The sequence below is a fragment of the Numenius arquata genome, chromosome 30 (genome assembly GCF_964106895.1).
Source record: "Numenius arquata chromosome 30, bNumArq3.hap1.1, whole genome shotgun sequence".
Taxonomy (NCBI): Eukaryota; Metazoa; Chordata; class Aves; order Charadriiformes; family Scolopacidae; genus Numenius; species Numenius arquata.
The window spans coordinates 1306739-1322444 of record NC_133605.1 but is presented as its reverse complement, the minus strand read 5'-3'; the positions used below and the strand labels follow the sequence as shown (position 1 = coordinate 1322444).

Sequence of the window (15706 nt, the reverse complement as noted above, 5' to 3'; positions counted from 1 at the left end):
GAATTTACATCTCCATTCCCATGAAGGCAATGAGACCCCAGTTTTTGTTAGCACTTGTCCGAGCTGCTCCTTTAGCCCGTGCACACCCAGAGATGCCCCTGGGCCACTCCTCTGCTGCAACTTCAGACCATTTCCTCTGCTCCTGTCATTATTCCCTTGGGAGAAGAGGCCAACACCCACCTCTCTACAATCTCCTTTCAGGTAGTTGTAGAGGGCAATGAGGTCCCCCCTCAGCCTCCTCTTCTCCACACTAAACATGCCCAGGTCCCTCAGCCTCTCCTCGTATGACTTGTTCTCCAGATCCCTCACCAGCTTGGTGGCTCTCCTCTGGACACGCTCCAGCAGCTCAATGTCCTTCCTGGAGTGAGGGGCCCAGAACTGAACACAGCACTCGAGGTGAGGCCTCACCAGTGCCCAGTACAGAGACACCATCACTGCCCTACTCCTGCTGGCCACGCTATTCCTGATACAGACCAGGATGCCGTTGGCCTTCTTGGCCACCTGGGCACACTGCTGGCTCGTGTTAAGCTGGCTGTTCACCAACACCCTGTCCTGGGTTGAGAGACGCAGGACTAACTTTTCTTGTAATGCTGGGGAAAATTACACTTTTAGAAGACTCTAGTGTCTGAATTTGTGAAAATATTTACTTTATAGCCAGCCAGGCTCTGTGGGATTCAAGGTTAGTGTTTTCGAGCCTTGCCAGGTGCAGGGACAAGGAGGAGCAAGGCCTGGGCATTTGACCCAGGCTGGCCAACAGGAGTATTTCATACCATGAATGTCACATCCAATATAAATTAGAAAAGTTTGCTGCGTAGCGGGCTCTCTCCCTGATGGCGGCGGGTCCGGACAACTCCTTGCCCCGGTGCCGGAGCCCTGAGGCCTTCCCTTCCTCCTGAAGCCATTGCGCTCGCAGTGTCTGATACTTGCTGTCCACTGCTGGGAGTGCACAGCTTCCTACTGATATAGATGGCTGAGTATTATTTCTGTATATCTTATATCAGTATCGGGATTAATACTGGTTCTTTAGTATTATTGTTAATTATTTAGTCTTAGTCTATTAAATCTATTTATACTTCAACCCTTGTGTTTCTTTGTGTTCCCCGATTCCCCTTTCCGGGTGGGGAGGGGTCATCGGGTGATGGAATAATTCTCTAACGACAATAGATTGTTATGGGCTCTCTCAAACCATAACACACCCCCAGGTCTTTTTCTGCTGGGCAGCTTTCCAGCCACTCTTCCCTGAGCTTGTAGCGTTGCCTGGGGTTGTTGTGACCAAAATGTAGGACCCGGCACTTGGCCTTATTAAACCTCATCTCATTGGCCTTGGCCCATTGATCCAACCTGTCCAGGTCCCTCTGTAGAGCCTGCCGACCCTCAAGTAGATCAACACTCCCACCTGGTTTGGTGTCATCTGCAAACTTACTGAGGGTGCACTCAATCCCCTCATCCAGATCATCAATAAAGATATTAAACAAGACTGGCCCCAAAACTGAGCCCTGAAGGACACCACTGGTGACCGGCCGCCATCTGGATTTCACCCCATTAATCACAACTCTCTGGGCACGGCCATCCAGCCAGGTTTTTACCCAGTGAAGAGGACACTTGTCTGTGCCATGATTCGCCAGCTTCTCCAGGAGAACGCTGTGGGGGATGGTGTCAAAGGCCTTACCAAAGTCCAGGTAGACAACGTCCACAGCCTTCCCTGCATGGAGAAGGCGGGTCCCATGGTCATAGAAAGAGATCAGGTTGGTTAAGCAGGTCCTCCCTTTCATAAACCCATGCTGGCTGGCCCTGATCCCTCGGCTGCCCTGCACTTGCCGTGAGAGCTCACTCAAGATGATCCTCTCCATGATCTTTCCCGGTACCGAGGTCAGACTGACAGGCCTAGAGTTTCCCAGATCCTCCTTCCGGCCCTTCTTGTAGATGGGCGTCACATTGGCCACCCTCCAGTCATCTGGTACCTCTCCTGTTGACCAGGATTGTTGATAGATAATGGAGAGAGGCTTGGTGAGCTCTCGCGCCAGCTCCCTGAGTACCCTTGGGTGAATCCCATCCGGCCCCATGGACTTATGTGTGTCCAGGTGCATAAGCAAATCCTTAACTACTTCCTCCTGGATTACGGGGGGGTTGTTCTGCTCTCCATCCTTATCTTCCAGCTCAGGAGGCTGAACACGCTGAGGGTAGCTGGTCCAACTATTGAAGACGGAGGCAAAGAAGGCATTAAGTATCTCAGCCTTCTCCTCGTCCTTGGTCGCAATGTTTCCCCCCCGAATGCAGTAAGGGATGGAGATTCTCCCTGACTCTCTTTTTGTTGACATATTTATAAACCTTTTTTTGTTGTCCCTTATATTAATGGCCAGGTTGAGTTCCAGCTGGGCTTTTGCCTTCCTAATTTTTACTCTGTATAACCTAACAAGATCTCTGTACTCCTCCTGAGTTGCCTGTCCCTTCATCCAAAGGTGGTAAACCCTCCTTTTTTCCCCTAAGTCCCATCAAAAGCTCTTTGTTCATCCAGGCCGGCCATTTTCTCCTCCCTTTAATTCTGTGCGTCACGGGGACAGCCTGCTCCTGGACCTTTAGGATTTCCTTCTTGAAGAGCATCCAGCCCTCCTGGACCCCTTTGCCCTGCAGGATTATCTCCCAAGGGACTCTCCCAACCAGGGCTCTGAACAGGCTAAAGTCCGCCCTCCGGAAGTCCAAGGTGGAGGTTTTGCTCACCCCCTTCCTTACCTCACTAAGAATTGAAAACTTGACCATTTCATGATCGCTAAGACCAAGACGGCCTCCGACCTCCACATCTCCCACTTGTCCTTCTTTGTTTGTCAAAAGTAGGTCTAGCGGGGCGCCTCCCCGGTGGGCTCTCCTACCAGTTGTGTCAGGAAGGTATCTTCCATACACTCAAGGAACCTCCTAGACTGCCTGCTCTCTAATGGGTTGTAATTCCAGCAGACATCTGGTAGGTTGAAGTCCCCAACCAGAACAAGGGCTGGCGATTGCGAGACTTCAGCCAGCCACTTATAGAATACTTCATCAACCTGCTCATCCTGGTTGGGTGGTCTATAACAGACTCCCAGCACAAAATCCCCCTTGTTAGCCTTCCCCTTCATCCTTACCCATAAACACTCAACTTCATCGTCACTGGAATCAAGCTCTATACAGTCAAACACTCCCGAATGTACAGAGCCACATCCCCGTCTCTCCTTCCTTGCCTATTCCTTCTGAGGAGCTTATAGCCACTCATCACAGCATTCCAGTCGTGACCGTCGTCCCACCACGTTTCTGTGATGGCAACTACGTCATAGCTGTCCTGCTGCATGATGGCTTCCAGCTCATCCTGTTTGTTGCCCGTGCTACGTGCATTAGCATAGATGCACTTGAGCTGGGCTCCCCATTTCACCCCCATCCTTGCCCCTTTACCCCCAGGCTCATTACCAGTGGGCCCGGTTTTATCCCCTTCCCCCTTCACTTCTAGTTTAAAGCTCTGTCCATGAGCTTTGTTAACTCCTGGCCTAGTACCCTTCTCCCCTTTCGGGAGAGGGTTTTCCCATTGCTCGCAATCAGAAATTTCTAAACGTCTATCCCTTTGCTCAAATGAAATGGCAGAGCGAGAGTCCTCACTAGTCCAGCATCCTTCAAGCCCTGGTGTGCTTCCCTTGGGTTTAATCCTGACAGGCCCAGTTATCTCCCCTTCCCCCCTCATATCAAATTTAAAGTCCTGTCAATGAGCCCTGCTAACTCCTGCCCCAAAATTCTTTTCCTCCTCTGGGATAGGTCCATCCCACCTGCCACCAGCAGGTGCTGATGTTCATCCTGAGTCATGGTGCCTCTAGCAAGAGCATCATTGTAGATGCTGCAGGACACTACAGATAAGAAGACAGTACTGGTGTAATGGAGTTGCTAGCCAGGGTAGAAAGCACTGGGATACCATCTCAGAAACACCAAAGGTGGGAGCAAAGTGAGGACACGCAGCGCCAGTGGGGAAATGGTGAAAAGGGGTTGACTTTTTGCAAGGGAGAGGATGAAGTTGGTTAAAGAGTGGGACTTGAGACGTGGGAAAATAGTGCAATGGGAATGAACGGTTAAGCAAAGAAATGATCAAGAAAGCTGCAGCTGGTCTGACTGTACCAACATCTGACCGACTTCCATGGACACAGGAAACACAAGAGCTTTCCCTGCTGTCACCGCTTCCTCACTGAGGCTTGATTTACCCTTGGAAAGTCCATGCTGACAACATGGGGAGATCTTCACATCTCTTGACACAGAAAGTCTCTGGCAACCGGCAAATTACGATAAGAATCCTAGATGGATCTTCTAGAGCTGACACATTGTATGACTGCTAGGACCTCTCAGGACGGCTCTCCTGGCTTCTCTGGTGCGGAGAAGGAGGACGTGCTGCAGAGCAGTGTTTCCCTTCTGCACCATCACAGGGACAAGGATTGAAGGCTGCCTTCTGCCGGGGACAGCCGAGAGGGTGTGAAGCTGGGAGTGCGTCCAGGGGTGCCCAGGGCTGTCCTGCAGAGCAGGGTCCCTGCACCCCAGGGGTCTGTGTGCCAGGACAGGGGCTTTGCTGCCTGCCAGGGTCAGCTCTCAGCCTGCCCGGGGAGCTCCCCACGGCAGCGTGGGGAAAAGCTGTGGGTGGAAGGTGGGACTGCTGTCAGGGAAGGATCCTACGGCATTCAAGAGGGTACTGCAAGGGTCAAGGCTGCTGGCAGCTCCAGATCATCCCCAGAACATTGGCAGAAGCAGCATTTCAAGAGAAAGCTCAACACAGGTGCTTCCTTAGAGATGAAAATGTTTCATTTTTGTGTGCTACAGATTTCTCCTCAGGGAATAGGGAAAAAGCCCTCCCTGAACCCTTACAGTGATGGATCAGTAGATCTGCCAGAAACCTCATACCGTGCCTTCCCCCACTCCTCTCCCTACAGACAGCAGCAGCATCACCTTTGCCTGCAGCATCAGGCTTTACCTCACCTACTGCTCAGGACCCACAAACAGGGAGATGTCCCTGGGCAGTGCTCTGCTGCCAGGAGGGGTCTGCAGGGCAGAGCTGAGCACAGGGTGGGTGGGGGGGCTCTGGGAGCAGTGACAGGGAGACACCTGGGGACAGAGAGACAGCTCCCAGCAGGGACAGCCCCAGGCAGCAGAGAGCCAGGCCACCCCTCTGCATCCCTCTCTGCTCAGCTGCACAGGGAAAGGGACAACAGACGGGAGAAATGGACTTGGAACCTGGACTCTCCCACACTCACAAAAGGCCGTTTTCTTCCTCAAGGACGGTGTCAGGGAGACCATTCTCCCACGGAGAGAGGTGTAAGCACAGGACACCTGGGTGGTGACCAGCAGGTACTGGTGTGCAGAGCAGCTCTCCTGGCTCTGCCCCAGAGCACAGAGAGCCCTTTTGTCCCCCAGGGATCAGCAGTGTCCAGGATAAAGGCAATAGTAAGGAGAGGGATTTCCGCCCCTGCAAAGGACGTGCCCTCACTCAGCAGCAGAAACTCGTTTTCTGAAAAAGGAGCAGAATGAAATTATTCCAAAGAAAGAAAAGTGATTTTGGGGGGAATTTTGGGGAAAGAGCATGGGATGGGATTAAGGAAGTCTTCATTAGTTTTTCAATATTGTCTCCTCTTTCAACGTTGCCCCATGGCCAGAGAAAACAAATGTCCAACAGCAGCTCCATCACCCAGTTCCTCCTCCTGGCATTCACAGACACACGGGAGCTGCAGCTCTTGCACTTCGGGCTCTTCCTGGGCATCTACCTGGCTGCCCTCCTGGGAAACGCACTCATCATCACCACCATCGCCTGTGACCACCGCCTCCACACCCCCATGTACTTCTTCCTCCTCAACCTCTCCGTTCTTGACCTGGGATCCATCTCCACCACTATCCCCAAAGCCATGGCCAATTCTCTCTGGGACACTAGGGCCATCTCCTACCGGGGGTGTGCTGCCCAGATATTTCTTTTTCTCTTTTTGATGTCATCAGAATATTTTCTTCTCACTGTCATGTCCTATGACCGCTACGTTGCCATCAGCCAACCCCTGCACTACGGGACCCTCCTGGGCAGCAGAGCTTGTGTCCACATGGCAGCAGCTGCCTGGGGCAGTGGGTTTCTCAATGCTCTCCTGCACACGGCCAATACATTTTCCCTACCCCTCTGCCAGGGCAATGTCCTGGACCAGTTCTTCTGTGAAATCCCCCAGATCCTCAAGCTCTCCTGCTCACACTCCTACCTCAGGGAAGTTGTTCTTATTGTGGTTAGTTCCTTGTTTGGTTTGGTTTGGTTTGTTTTCATTGTGGTGTCCTATGTGCAGATCTTCAGGGCTGTGCTGAGGATCCCCTCTGAGTAGGGACGGCACAAAGCCTTTTCCACGTGCCTCCCCCACCTGGCCGTGGTCTCCCTGTTTATCAGCACTTCATTTTTTGCCCACCTGAAGCCCTCCTCCATCTCCTCCCAAGTTCTAGACCTGGTGGTGGCTGTTCTGTACTCGGTGGTGCCTCCAGCAGTGAACCCCCTTATCTACAGCATGAGGAACAAGGAGCTCAAAAGTGCAGTGTGGAAACTGATGACCAGATGATTTTCTGAAACAATAAGCTGTCTTCTTCTACAAATCACTGTTAACGTAACTCATTATATGTCAAGCTCATGTACTGTAGTTTATGTTAGTTTTAATTCTGTGTTTAGGCCTTTGTTTGGCTTTTGTTGTTTTTTTCTTTTTTGCTTTACTTTGTATAATGTTTTCTACCAAAAAAACCAACTTGTTTTGGTGTTTCGAATTATGCATTTTTCCAAATTTGTGAAATCTACATACTGTATAAATGAGGACCTGCTCTCTCTTTGTATTAAAAAAAAATATAGAACCATCCAGTGACCTGTTGCCCAAAATCCTTCCTCTCAGGCTTTCTCTGGAGCTGCAGGGCAATGCCTGTGAGCAGAGGTGGAGGGGAAAGAGTCCGAGCACAGCAGCTCTGTCAGCGAGCACCAACCTTGGTCTTTTCCAATTTGGTCTCTTTCCACACCCACACTTGCCTTCTGAGCCCTTGCCTTGCTATGGAGCCCGAGTGCTCTGGCAGCTCATCCTCCTGCTGTGGGGCAGCCCTGGACCACAGGTCAGGACAGGCACTGGGCAATTCCCTTCCAGAGCTGAACTCCCTAACAGCACCTCCATCATATCAGAGACTCCTCAGGGCAGGGCATGAAGTCATAGTTCTTTTTATAAAGTTGGCATTTCCTTTTCCCAGGAAAGTGCCCCACAGTTGAAAACACAAGTGCAGAGCTTAACTGTGTGAGTGTGCAAGGCGTGGGCACACAACAGAGTCCTTGCACAGCCAGGCATCCTAGGAAAGACAGGAAGGACCAGCAAAGCAGGTTCTTCTCTGGTCCTGTGAGTGCTGGACACCCCAAGGAAGCTTCCCCAGGGTAATTGTCACACACCCTGCCAGTAACAACCACCATTTCTGGCTCTGGCCTCTTATCCCAGCTTGGGGAGGCTGGTTGTCCCTCTAAAGAATCATAGAGTTTTCTAGATTGGATGGGACCTTTCAGATCATCGAGTCCAAGCATAAACCTAACCCTGACAAAAACAACCACTAAACCATGTCATTAAGCACCACGTCTTTTAAATACTTCCAGGGATGACAATTCCACCACTTCCCTGGGCAGCCTGTTCCAGTGCTTGATAACCCTTTCAGTGCAGAAAGTTTTCCTGGTATCCAATCTGAACCTCCCCTGGTGTCACTTGAGGCCATTTCCCCTTGTCCTGAAGAAGTCCATGTTTGTATTGGACAGCTGAGATGTCCGCATGTACGTCGTGTGTGTGTGGTGAGATTAACTCCAGTGAGTACAAAGACCATCAGAAGTTCCTGGGAGTTCCTCGAAGGTCTGTGGGACAGACAGTTTCTTGAGATCCGTTCATTTTGAGGGTAACATCCTGGGAAAGCCGCTGGATGCAGCACAGGGATGGGCTTCCTTGGACCGAGGTCCCTGTGTCCATTCCTCAGCCGTGGGGCATCTCAGAGAGGTGCAGAGCAGGAGACAGCCCGCAGGGCCGAGGGGCTGCAGCCTCTGGGGGTGGCCACCGGAGGCCAGGGAGTCTGCTGCAGGGCCTCTGCCTGTGCCAGGGAAGGACTCGTGTCTCTGAACAGCCCTGTCAGAGCCCTGACATTGCTGTGTGTGACGCCAGGAACAGCCCCCACCATCCCAAGGAGATTTCTCTCACTTGCCCTCTCTCACCTCTCCTGTGCCCCCCGCGGGAGTGGAGACTCGCCTGGCTCTGAGGGGATGCGGATCAGGAGGGAGCCCTGTGGAGGCAGGACAGCCCTGCTTTTGGTCAGCAAAGACAAGACGATAACAGGAACCGTTGCAGGTCTTTGCTTCTTCAAAGGGCTATCATGTCCAATGAGTGACCTTTGCCTCATTGCCTGTGAAATGCATATTAAAGTTGACCCCCCTGCATACGCTAGTGAGGATTATAGACATCACGCGAAACATATGACCGTAGCACTCGTCTCTGCACCCAAATCATACAACCTGGGGGAGGGAAACCTCATAATTTTGGAAATAAAAAGACGGAGAAGATGACTGCTAAATTGGGAGAGAAGAACCTCGACACCTGAGGGACCAGCCAAGGGGCTGCGTTCTCTCCCTCCACCCCAGGCAGGGATGCCTTCCTGGGTCAGCGCTGCGCCTTTCACCTTCTGGTGAATGTTACCCTGAGCTGTTGTATGATTATTATTTTTGCCAGCAATATTAACCTCAATTAGTAGCGCTATTGTAGTTAGTGAATTTATCAACGCCAATCTCAAATCTGTTCTGAGGTTCTCAATAAAATAAATCATTTTGATTGATTGTGAATCTGACTCACTGCAAGTTCTTTGCTGGGACTCTGACAGACAAAACTAAAACTACATTCCTTTTGACACGACAGGCACGAACAGGACAACCAGGCGATCAGGCCCAGTCAGCATGGGCTTGTGAAAGGCAGGTCCTGCTTGACAAACCTGATCTCCTTCTATAACGAGGTGACCCACTTGGTGGATGAGGGAAAGGCTGTGGATGTTGTGTCCCTGGACTTTAGTGAAGTCTTTGACAACGTTTCCCACAGCATTCTCCTGGAGAAACTGGCTGCCCATGACTTGGATGGGAGTACTCTTTGCTTGGTAAAAAACTGGCTGGGGGCTGGGCCCAGAGAGCGGTGGTGAATGGAGTTCAATCCAGTTGGCGGCCAATCACCAGTGGTGTTCCCCAGGGCTCAGTATCGGGGCCTGTTCTCTTTCATAACTTTATCAATGATCTGGACGAGGTGATGGAGTGAACCCTCAGTAAGTTCACAGAAGACACCAAGTTAGGTGGGAGTGTTGATCTACTGGACGGTAAGAAGGTTCTACAGAGTGATCTGGACAGTATGGAGGGATGGATGTGCCTAGGCCAACGGTGTGAAGTTCAACAAGGCCAAGTGCCAGGTCCTGCCCTTGGGTCACAACAACCCCATGAGCTCTACAGGCTGGGGGAAGAGTGGCTGGAGCTGCCCGGTAGAAAAGGACCTGGGGATGTTGGTCAACTGTCAGCTGAATATGATCCAGCAGCGTGCCCAGGTGGCCAAGAAGGCCAACAGCATCCTGGCCTGTGTCAGCATCATCAGTCCCTCAGCGTTTCCCCTTGGATGCTACCTGAAAGGAGGGTGTAGAGAGGCGGGGGTCGATCTCTTCTCCCAAGTCACGGGCGACAGGACTAGAGGAAACGGCCTCAAGTTGTGCCAGGGGAGGTTCAGGCTGGCTATTAGGAAAAATTTTTTCACTGAAAGGGTTATCAGACATTGGAATGGGCTGCTCAGGGAGGTGGTTGAGGCACCATCCCTGGAGGTATTCAAAAGACAGGTTGACGCGGTGCTGGAAGACATGGTTTAGTGATGGTGTTACATTTTGTTGTTTTGTGGGTGTTTATTTTTGTCAGTTAGGTTGATGGTTGGATAAGATGATCTTGAAGGTCCCTTCCAACCTAGAAGATTCTGTGTGATTCTGTGTGATTATGGGGGCTTCATTCTTCTCCCCACCCCTATCTGCTATCGCAGGGGTCTGGGTACTCAGGGAACAACTGGTCCTACTACTATAGGCTGAGGCAATTAAGGCATTAAGTACCTCAGCCTTTTCCTCATCCTTGGTCACTATCTTACCGCCCCCATCTAATAAAGGATGGAGAGTCTCCTTAGTCCTCCTTTTCTTGCTAATGTATTTGTAAAAACTCTTTTTATTGTGCTTAACGTCCAAACAGTCCTGGTTGTTTATGCTCACACGACTGATTTCTGACCAGAAAGGTGCACGGTGTTATTTTTTATTTATTTTTTACGTTTGAAAAAAATATACCAGCACATTTTCATCATCTGAATCATCGGAGCACGTTTAAGAAATGGCCGAGTTTCCCACCATGACAGAATTTCCTGGGAGTGTACTAATGGCAGAAGAAATACTGATCTTCCCCTGTATTTGTATTACCACTACTCTGTTAATTACTTCATCGACCTCGTTACTCAGGTGTTTCCACCTCTCCTGGTTCAATGGCCATGTCTAAGGACATCTTTTCAGCAGACTACCTGGACGCCTGCCCTTCCCATTGCTCTCAGGTTTCTCCTCCGCTTGCTCTTTGGCCAGTCAGATGCCTCTCCACTCGCTGCTTTCTGCTTTGAGGCTCAGGGAGTTAGAAACCTGCCCCATCGTTCAGAAGTCTCTTTAACTCTTTAGTCAACACCTTCCTTGTGTTTATATCTATCCTTTCTTACCTCTCTGTCTAAAAATGTTCTTGTCTGGAAACCCCTTGTGAAAGCTGGACCACATGAGATGCTGCTTCGACTTTGCCTACATGTGAGGAGAGAGTGTTTATAGTTTATTAAATTACATCAAGTTTAACTTTTCTTTGTCGGCAATGAAGAGAAACCTTTCTGTGCCGTTGTGCAGCCCGGTCTCTAAGGAAAGCAGGTGGGAGCTGGTGGAAAGGAGCTGTACCATCCAGCTGCAGAGTGCGGTGGAGAAGTCTGATGCGAGCTTCATATTAAGTACCCAACTGAAACCTCTCCAACTAGTTGTACAAGTCCTAAGGCCTTAAAGAAAATTACGAACAGAGATACAGCTCATTAGGGCTTTCTGTATCTTAATGAGCCCCATGGCATATTTGGTGCTGGGTCCATGAACCTCAGATGCCAAGCGGAGATTGAAGAAACCTCTCAAGAAATCAAAGTCAGAAGCAAACCCCAAAGTACCTTGAAGTATAAACAGGCCCCTGTGAGGGCCATTCCTGACAAAGCCTCCCCAGGGACTCGTTAGAGCAGATCACAGGAGGCCATGATGGCAGGAAGGCAAAGGTGCTGTGCAGGCAGCTCAGGTGCTGAGAAACCCCTGGCTTTGTTTGATGAAGCAGAAAGGCCAAGCCCTGACCCCCAGACCCTGGGAAGGCAGATCCTGACCCTTTTGTGTGGGTTAAGGTTCTTCCTGGAGATGTGGGGAGTGCAACGCCAAAGACAGGACAATGGTACGACACCTCCCGGCCTCCCTGGGAGGGTTGCAAGGAGGCAACGATGCCCCATTGCCTTTGTGGCCGGGCCATCAGCCATAGCCAAGGGGGCAAAGACCTGGGTTCTGCCAGGGCCTTTCAGCCCTGACAGCGCCCCTGGCCATCTGCACCACAGGCTGTCCTACACTGTCCCATGCCTGTGCCTGTTTCCCTGCAGGCTGCAGACACCCAATGTACTTCCCCGTCTTGTTCTCACGCCAGCATGTCCCTATCTGTACCGGTGTCTCTCCTTCCTCACCAGATGTTCTTTGAAACACGAAGCCATGGGCTGGTCCAGACTCCCTCTCAGGGACTTTTTGCACCACAGCACCACCCTCAGAATGACATTTCTTCATCCTCAGGCGCACTTTGGACGTCCAAAGCTGCAGTGTCTGATGATTTTCCTTTGCCATCCTACTTCCCACTGTCAAAAATGGTGCCATCATCTTGAAAAGAAATGTTCAAACTGTCTTGAGCTACTGCTATTCTTCCCTCAGCCTCCACTTCACTGGGCTAAGTAGCCCAGGTCTCTCAGCCCCTCCACACATGGCCCATAGCCCCATCCTGGCAGATGTGACCATTCCTTCCAATTCCTCCAGAACAGGGAGTCAACCTCCCTGCGGCACACCGCTCCTGATGTGGCCGCACTCCTGCTGAGTCAGGATGGACAAGCACTCCCCATTGCCTGGTGGCCATTCTCCTCCCCACGTGCTCATAGCCATATTCTTGTTGAGCCCCACTGGTGCTCTGGCTGACCTTGGGATGCCCAAACCCTTCTCCTTGAGGTTGCTCCTCAACCAGTCCTGTCCGAGCTTGTCTTGATGTATGGGTGTTGTGGTATAACCTCGGTAGACAGCTCAGTCCCACACAGCCACTCACTCACTTATGACGTCATATGGTATGGAATATGCTCATTTAGCTCAGCTGTCCCAGTGATGTCCCCTCTGAAGTTCCCATGTACCCCCTGCCTACATTTTTGCTGGGGCAGCATCAGAAGCCCAAACGGCCTTGATGCTGTGCAAGCTCCGCTCAGCAGAAACTACAACATGGATGTGTTACCAGGTGGGTAACACACGGAGTGACTCCACATTGCCTTGGGTGCTTGGAACCATCGCAGGACCAGGGGGAGAGCCCTGTCTGTCTGGGCACTGGGGCTGGTACAAGGTGATGGGGTCTGGAAGGAGGTTCTTGGGACAGTTTCCCCTGTCTGTCCATGCAGCAACAAGCCAGGCTGGATCTTTGGAGTGAGGGACTCTTCCTGAGGGCTCCCATGGGCATGGGGATGGTCTACAGTTTCCCAAGTCTCTGTATACTGCCTTTTCTGGTGGGGACCACAGAGGCTGCCAGCCTTGCAGAGGACCCAGGAGAGGTCTTCCTGTGGTCACAGCTGGACCCCAGTCCTCCAGCTCAGCCCCGCTGAAGAGCCTTGTCTAGGGGTGACTTTTGAGGTAAGTGCTGACACCCAGGGTGGGGAAGGTTGCCTGAAGAACATGTTCTGGGCACAAGGACTGAAGGATGGCAGCAAAGTGATGTGGCTTCCTTCAGTGCAAGCCCTGATACAGGGCCCCAGCCTTCCTTTCCATGACACCCTTCAGGAGGGACGATGGCACCAAGAGATGGCAAGTGGTGGACACCAATCCTTCTCCAGCCACCTCCCAGGCCTGGTGGAGCACCAGCACAGCAAGGACTCTGCACCGTGAGCGTCCTTTAGGGTACCCAAACTCCGGGTATTGTCTTGGAGCGGCTGAACACCTTCATTTTTCTCTCCAAGGCTATTTCTAGCCGTGGTCGGCTCCTCTGATCTCTCCCCACCCCTCCTCTGGTCCAGCCTGGTGGCGCTGTGCTCCTCACAGGGCCCCACGCTGGCAATGATGCTCCACAGAGCAAGTGGGCTGTGGGCCCTTGGAGTGACTCCACACTGGCTGTGCTGGTCAGGGAGGGAAGCAGAATCAGCTGGAGGGGCCGCACTGCCACTGAGCTCCTTCCCAGGGGTCTACAGCTGTGGAATGGGCTCAGAGCATTTTTCATGACTCAGGATGTTTTCCCACGTGCACATTGGCCCATCCATGGGCTTTTACTGAAGGACACACGAATCACTCTCCAGTCTCCTTTTGGAGGGTCCCACCGGCCTCCCCTGGGATGGCAGAGCCCTTGTTTGCTTGTGGATACTGTTACGGTTTGAGAAAACCCATAACAATTTATGGTCATTTAGACAATTATTCTCTCACCCAATGACCCCTCCCCACCCAGAAAAGGGAATCGGGGAACAAAAAGAAACACGAGGATTGAAATATAAATAGATTTAATAGGATAAGACTAAATAATTGACAATAATACTAAAGAATCAGTATCAATCCCGATACTAATCTAAGATATACAAGAACTATTCTCAGCCCATTCCATCAGCAGGAAGGTGTGCGCTCCCAGCAGGAACAGCAAAGGTTGGACACTGCAAGGGCTGAGGCTTTGGGGGGAAGGGAAGGGCTCAGGGGTCCAGAACCGGGGCCCAGAACTGAGGCAAGGAGTTCTCTGGACCATGACCACCAAGGGAGAGAGAAACTACACAGCAAACTTTTCTAATTTATATTGAATGTGACGATCATGGTATGAAATAATCCTGTTGGCCAGCCCAGGCCAAATGCCCAGGCCTTGCTCCTCCTTGTGCCTGCACCTGGCAAGGCTCAAAAACACCGAGACCTTGAATCCCACAGACTCTGGCTAGCTATAAAGTAAATATTTTCATGAATTCAGACACTAGAGACTTCTAAAAGTGCAGTTTTCCCCAGCAATGTAAGACAAGTTAGCCCTGTGACACCCAACCCAGGACAGATACTTAAAATTAGTGAGACCTGGGTCCAGCCCTCTCTCCCCAAAATGTCTCCCAGTGCCCTCTCCCCATAAACCCTCCGAGAACCAAGCTCAGCAGCAGCCATGGCGAGTGCAGTTCCTGGAGCCTGCTCCTGCCTTCAGCAGGAAGAAGAGCCCAGGCTTCAGGAACTGCCCTTGGGAGAGCTGCCCTCTGATTACAGAGATGCTCCTCAGGAAGCCAGCTCTGACACCGTGATGGCACATTTACCAAAGGCCTCTGTATTGTTCAGCACAGTAGGATCATGCTTCTGGAGATGTGGAGCAAATACAGACATTCCTGTATGAACACGATGACCACAGATGAAAAAGAAATGAAGCACAAACCACCCTGAGAAAAGCTAAGAAGAGTCTGTGAGGAGAGATGGGCAGCTCTACTGCTGCTGGAGGTGAACCCATTGAATGAGTTTCTTCAAAGCTTCTTTGAGCTCCTGGTTCCTCATGCTGTAGATGAGGGGGTTCACTGCTGGAGGCACCAGTGAGTACACAACAGCCACCATCAGATCCAGGGATGGGGAGGAAATGGAGGGGGGCTTCAGGTTGGCAAAGAAGCCAGTGCTGAGAAACAGGGAGACCACGGCCAGGTGAGGGAGGCACATGGAAAAGGCTTTGTGCCGTCCCTGCTCAGAGGGGATCCTCAGCACGGCCCTGAAGATCTGCACATAGGATACCATGATGAAAATGAAACACCCAAAGAATAAACAGGCACTGACCACAAGAAGCCCAAGTTCCCTGAGGTAGGAGTGTGAGCAGGAGAGCTTGAGGATCTGGGGGATTTCACAGAAGAACTGGTCCAGGACATTGCCCTGGCAGAGGGGTAGGGAAAATGTATTGGCCGTGTGCAGGAGAGCATTGAGAAACCCACTGCCCCAGGCAGCTGCTGCCATGTGGACACAAGCTCTGCTGCCCAGGAGGGTCCCGTAGTGCAGGGGTTGGCAGATGGCAACGTAGCGGTCGTAGGACATGACAGTGAGAAGACAATACTCTGTTGTGATAAAGAAGAGAAAGAACAAGAGCTGGGCCACACATCCCCAGTAGGAGATGGCCCTGGATTCCCAGAGGGAAACTGCAAGAGATTTGGGGACAGTGGTGGAGATGGAGCCCAGGTCAATGAGGGAGAGGTTGAGGAGGAAGAAGTACATGGGGGTGTGGAGGTGGTGGTCACAGGCGATGGCGGTGATGATGAGTGCGTTTCCCAGGAGGGCAGCCAGGTAGATGCCCAGGAAGAGCCCGAAGTGCAAGAGCTGCAGCTCCCGTGTGTCTGCGAATGCCAGGAGGAGGAACTGGGTGATGGAGCTGCTGTTG

General features: G+C 51.6%; 1 protein-coding gene across 1 annotated transcript; it reads right to left on the bottom strand.

The window, feature by feature from the left end:
• Positions 1–14775: 14775 nt before the first annotated feature.
• On the bottom strand, positions 14776–15366 carry LOC141476382 (olfactory receptor 14J1-like). The gene has a single exon (XM_074165058.1). The coding sequence runs from the start codon at positions 15364–15366 to the stop codon at positions 14776–14778; it is 591 nt and encodes a 196-aa protein (XP_074021159.1).
• Between the last annotated feature and the right edge of the window lie 340 nt (positions 15367–15706).

Coding starts and splice junctions, on each gene's coding strand:
- LOC141476382 (XM_074165058.1), bottom strand. CDS start 15,366: ATGTCCTACGACCGCTACGTTGCCATCTGCCAACCCCTGCACTACGGG.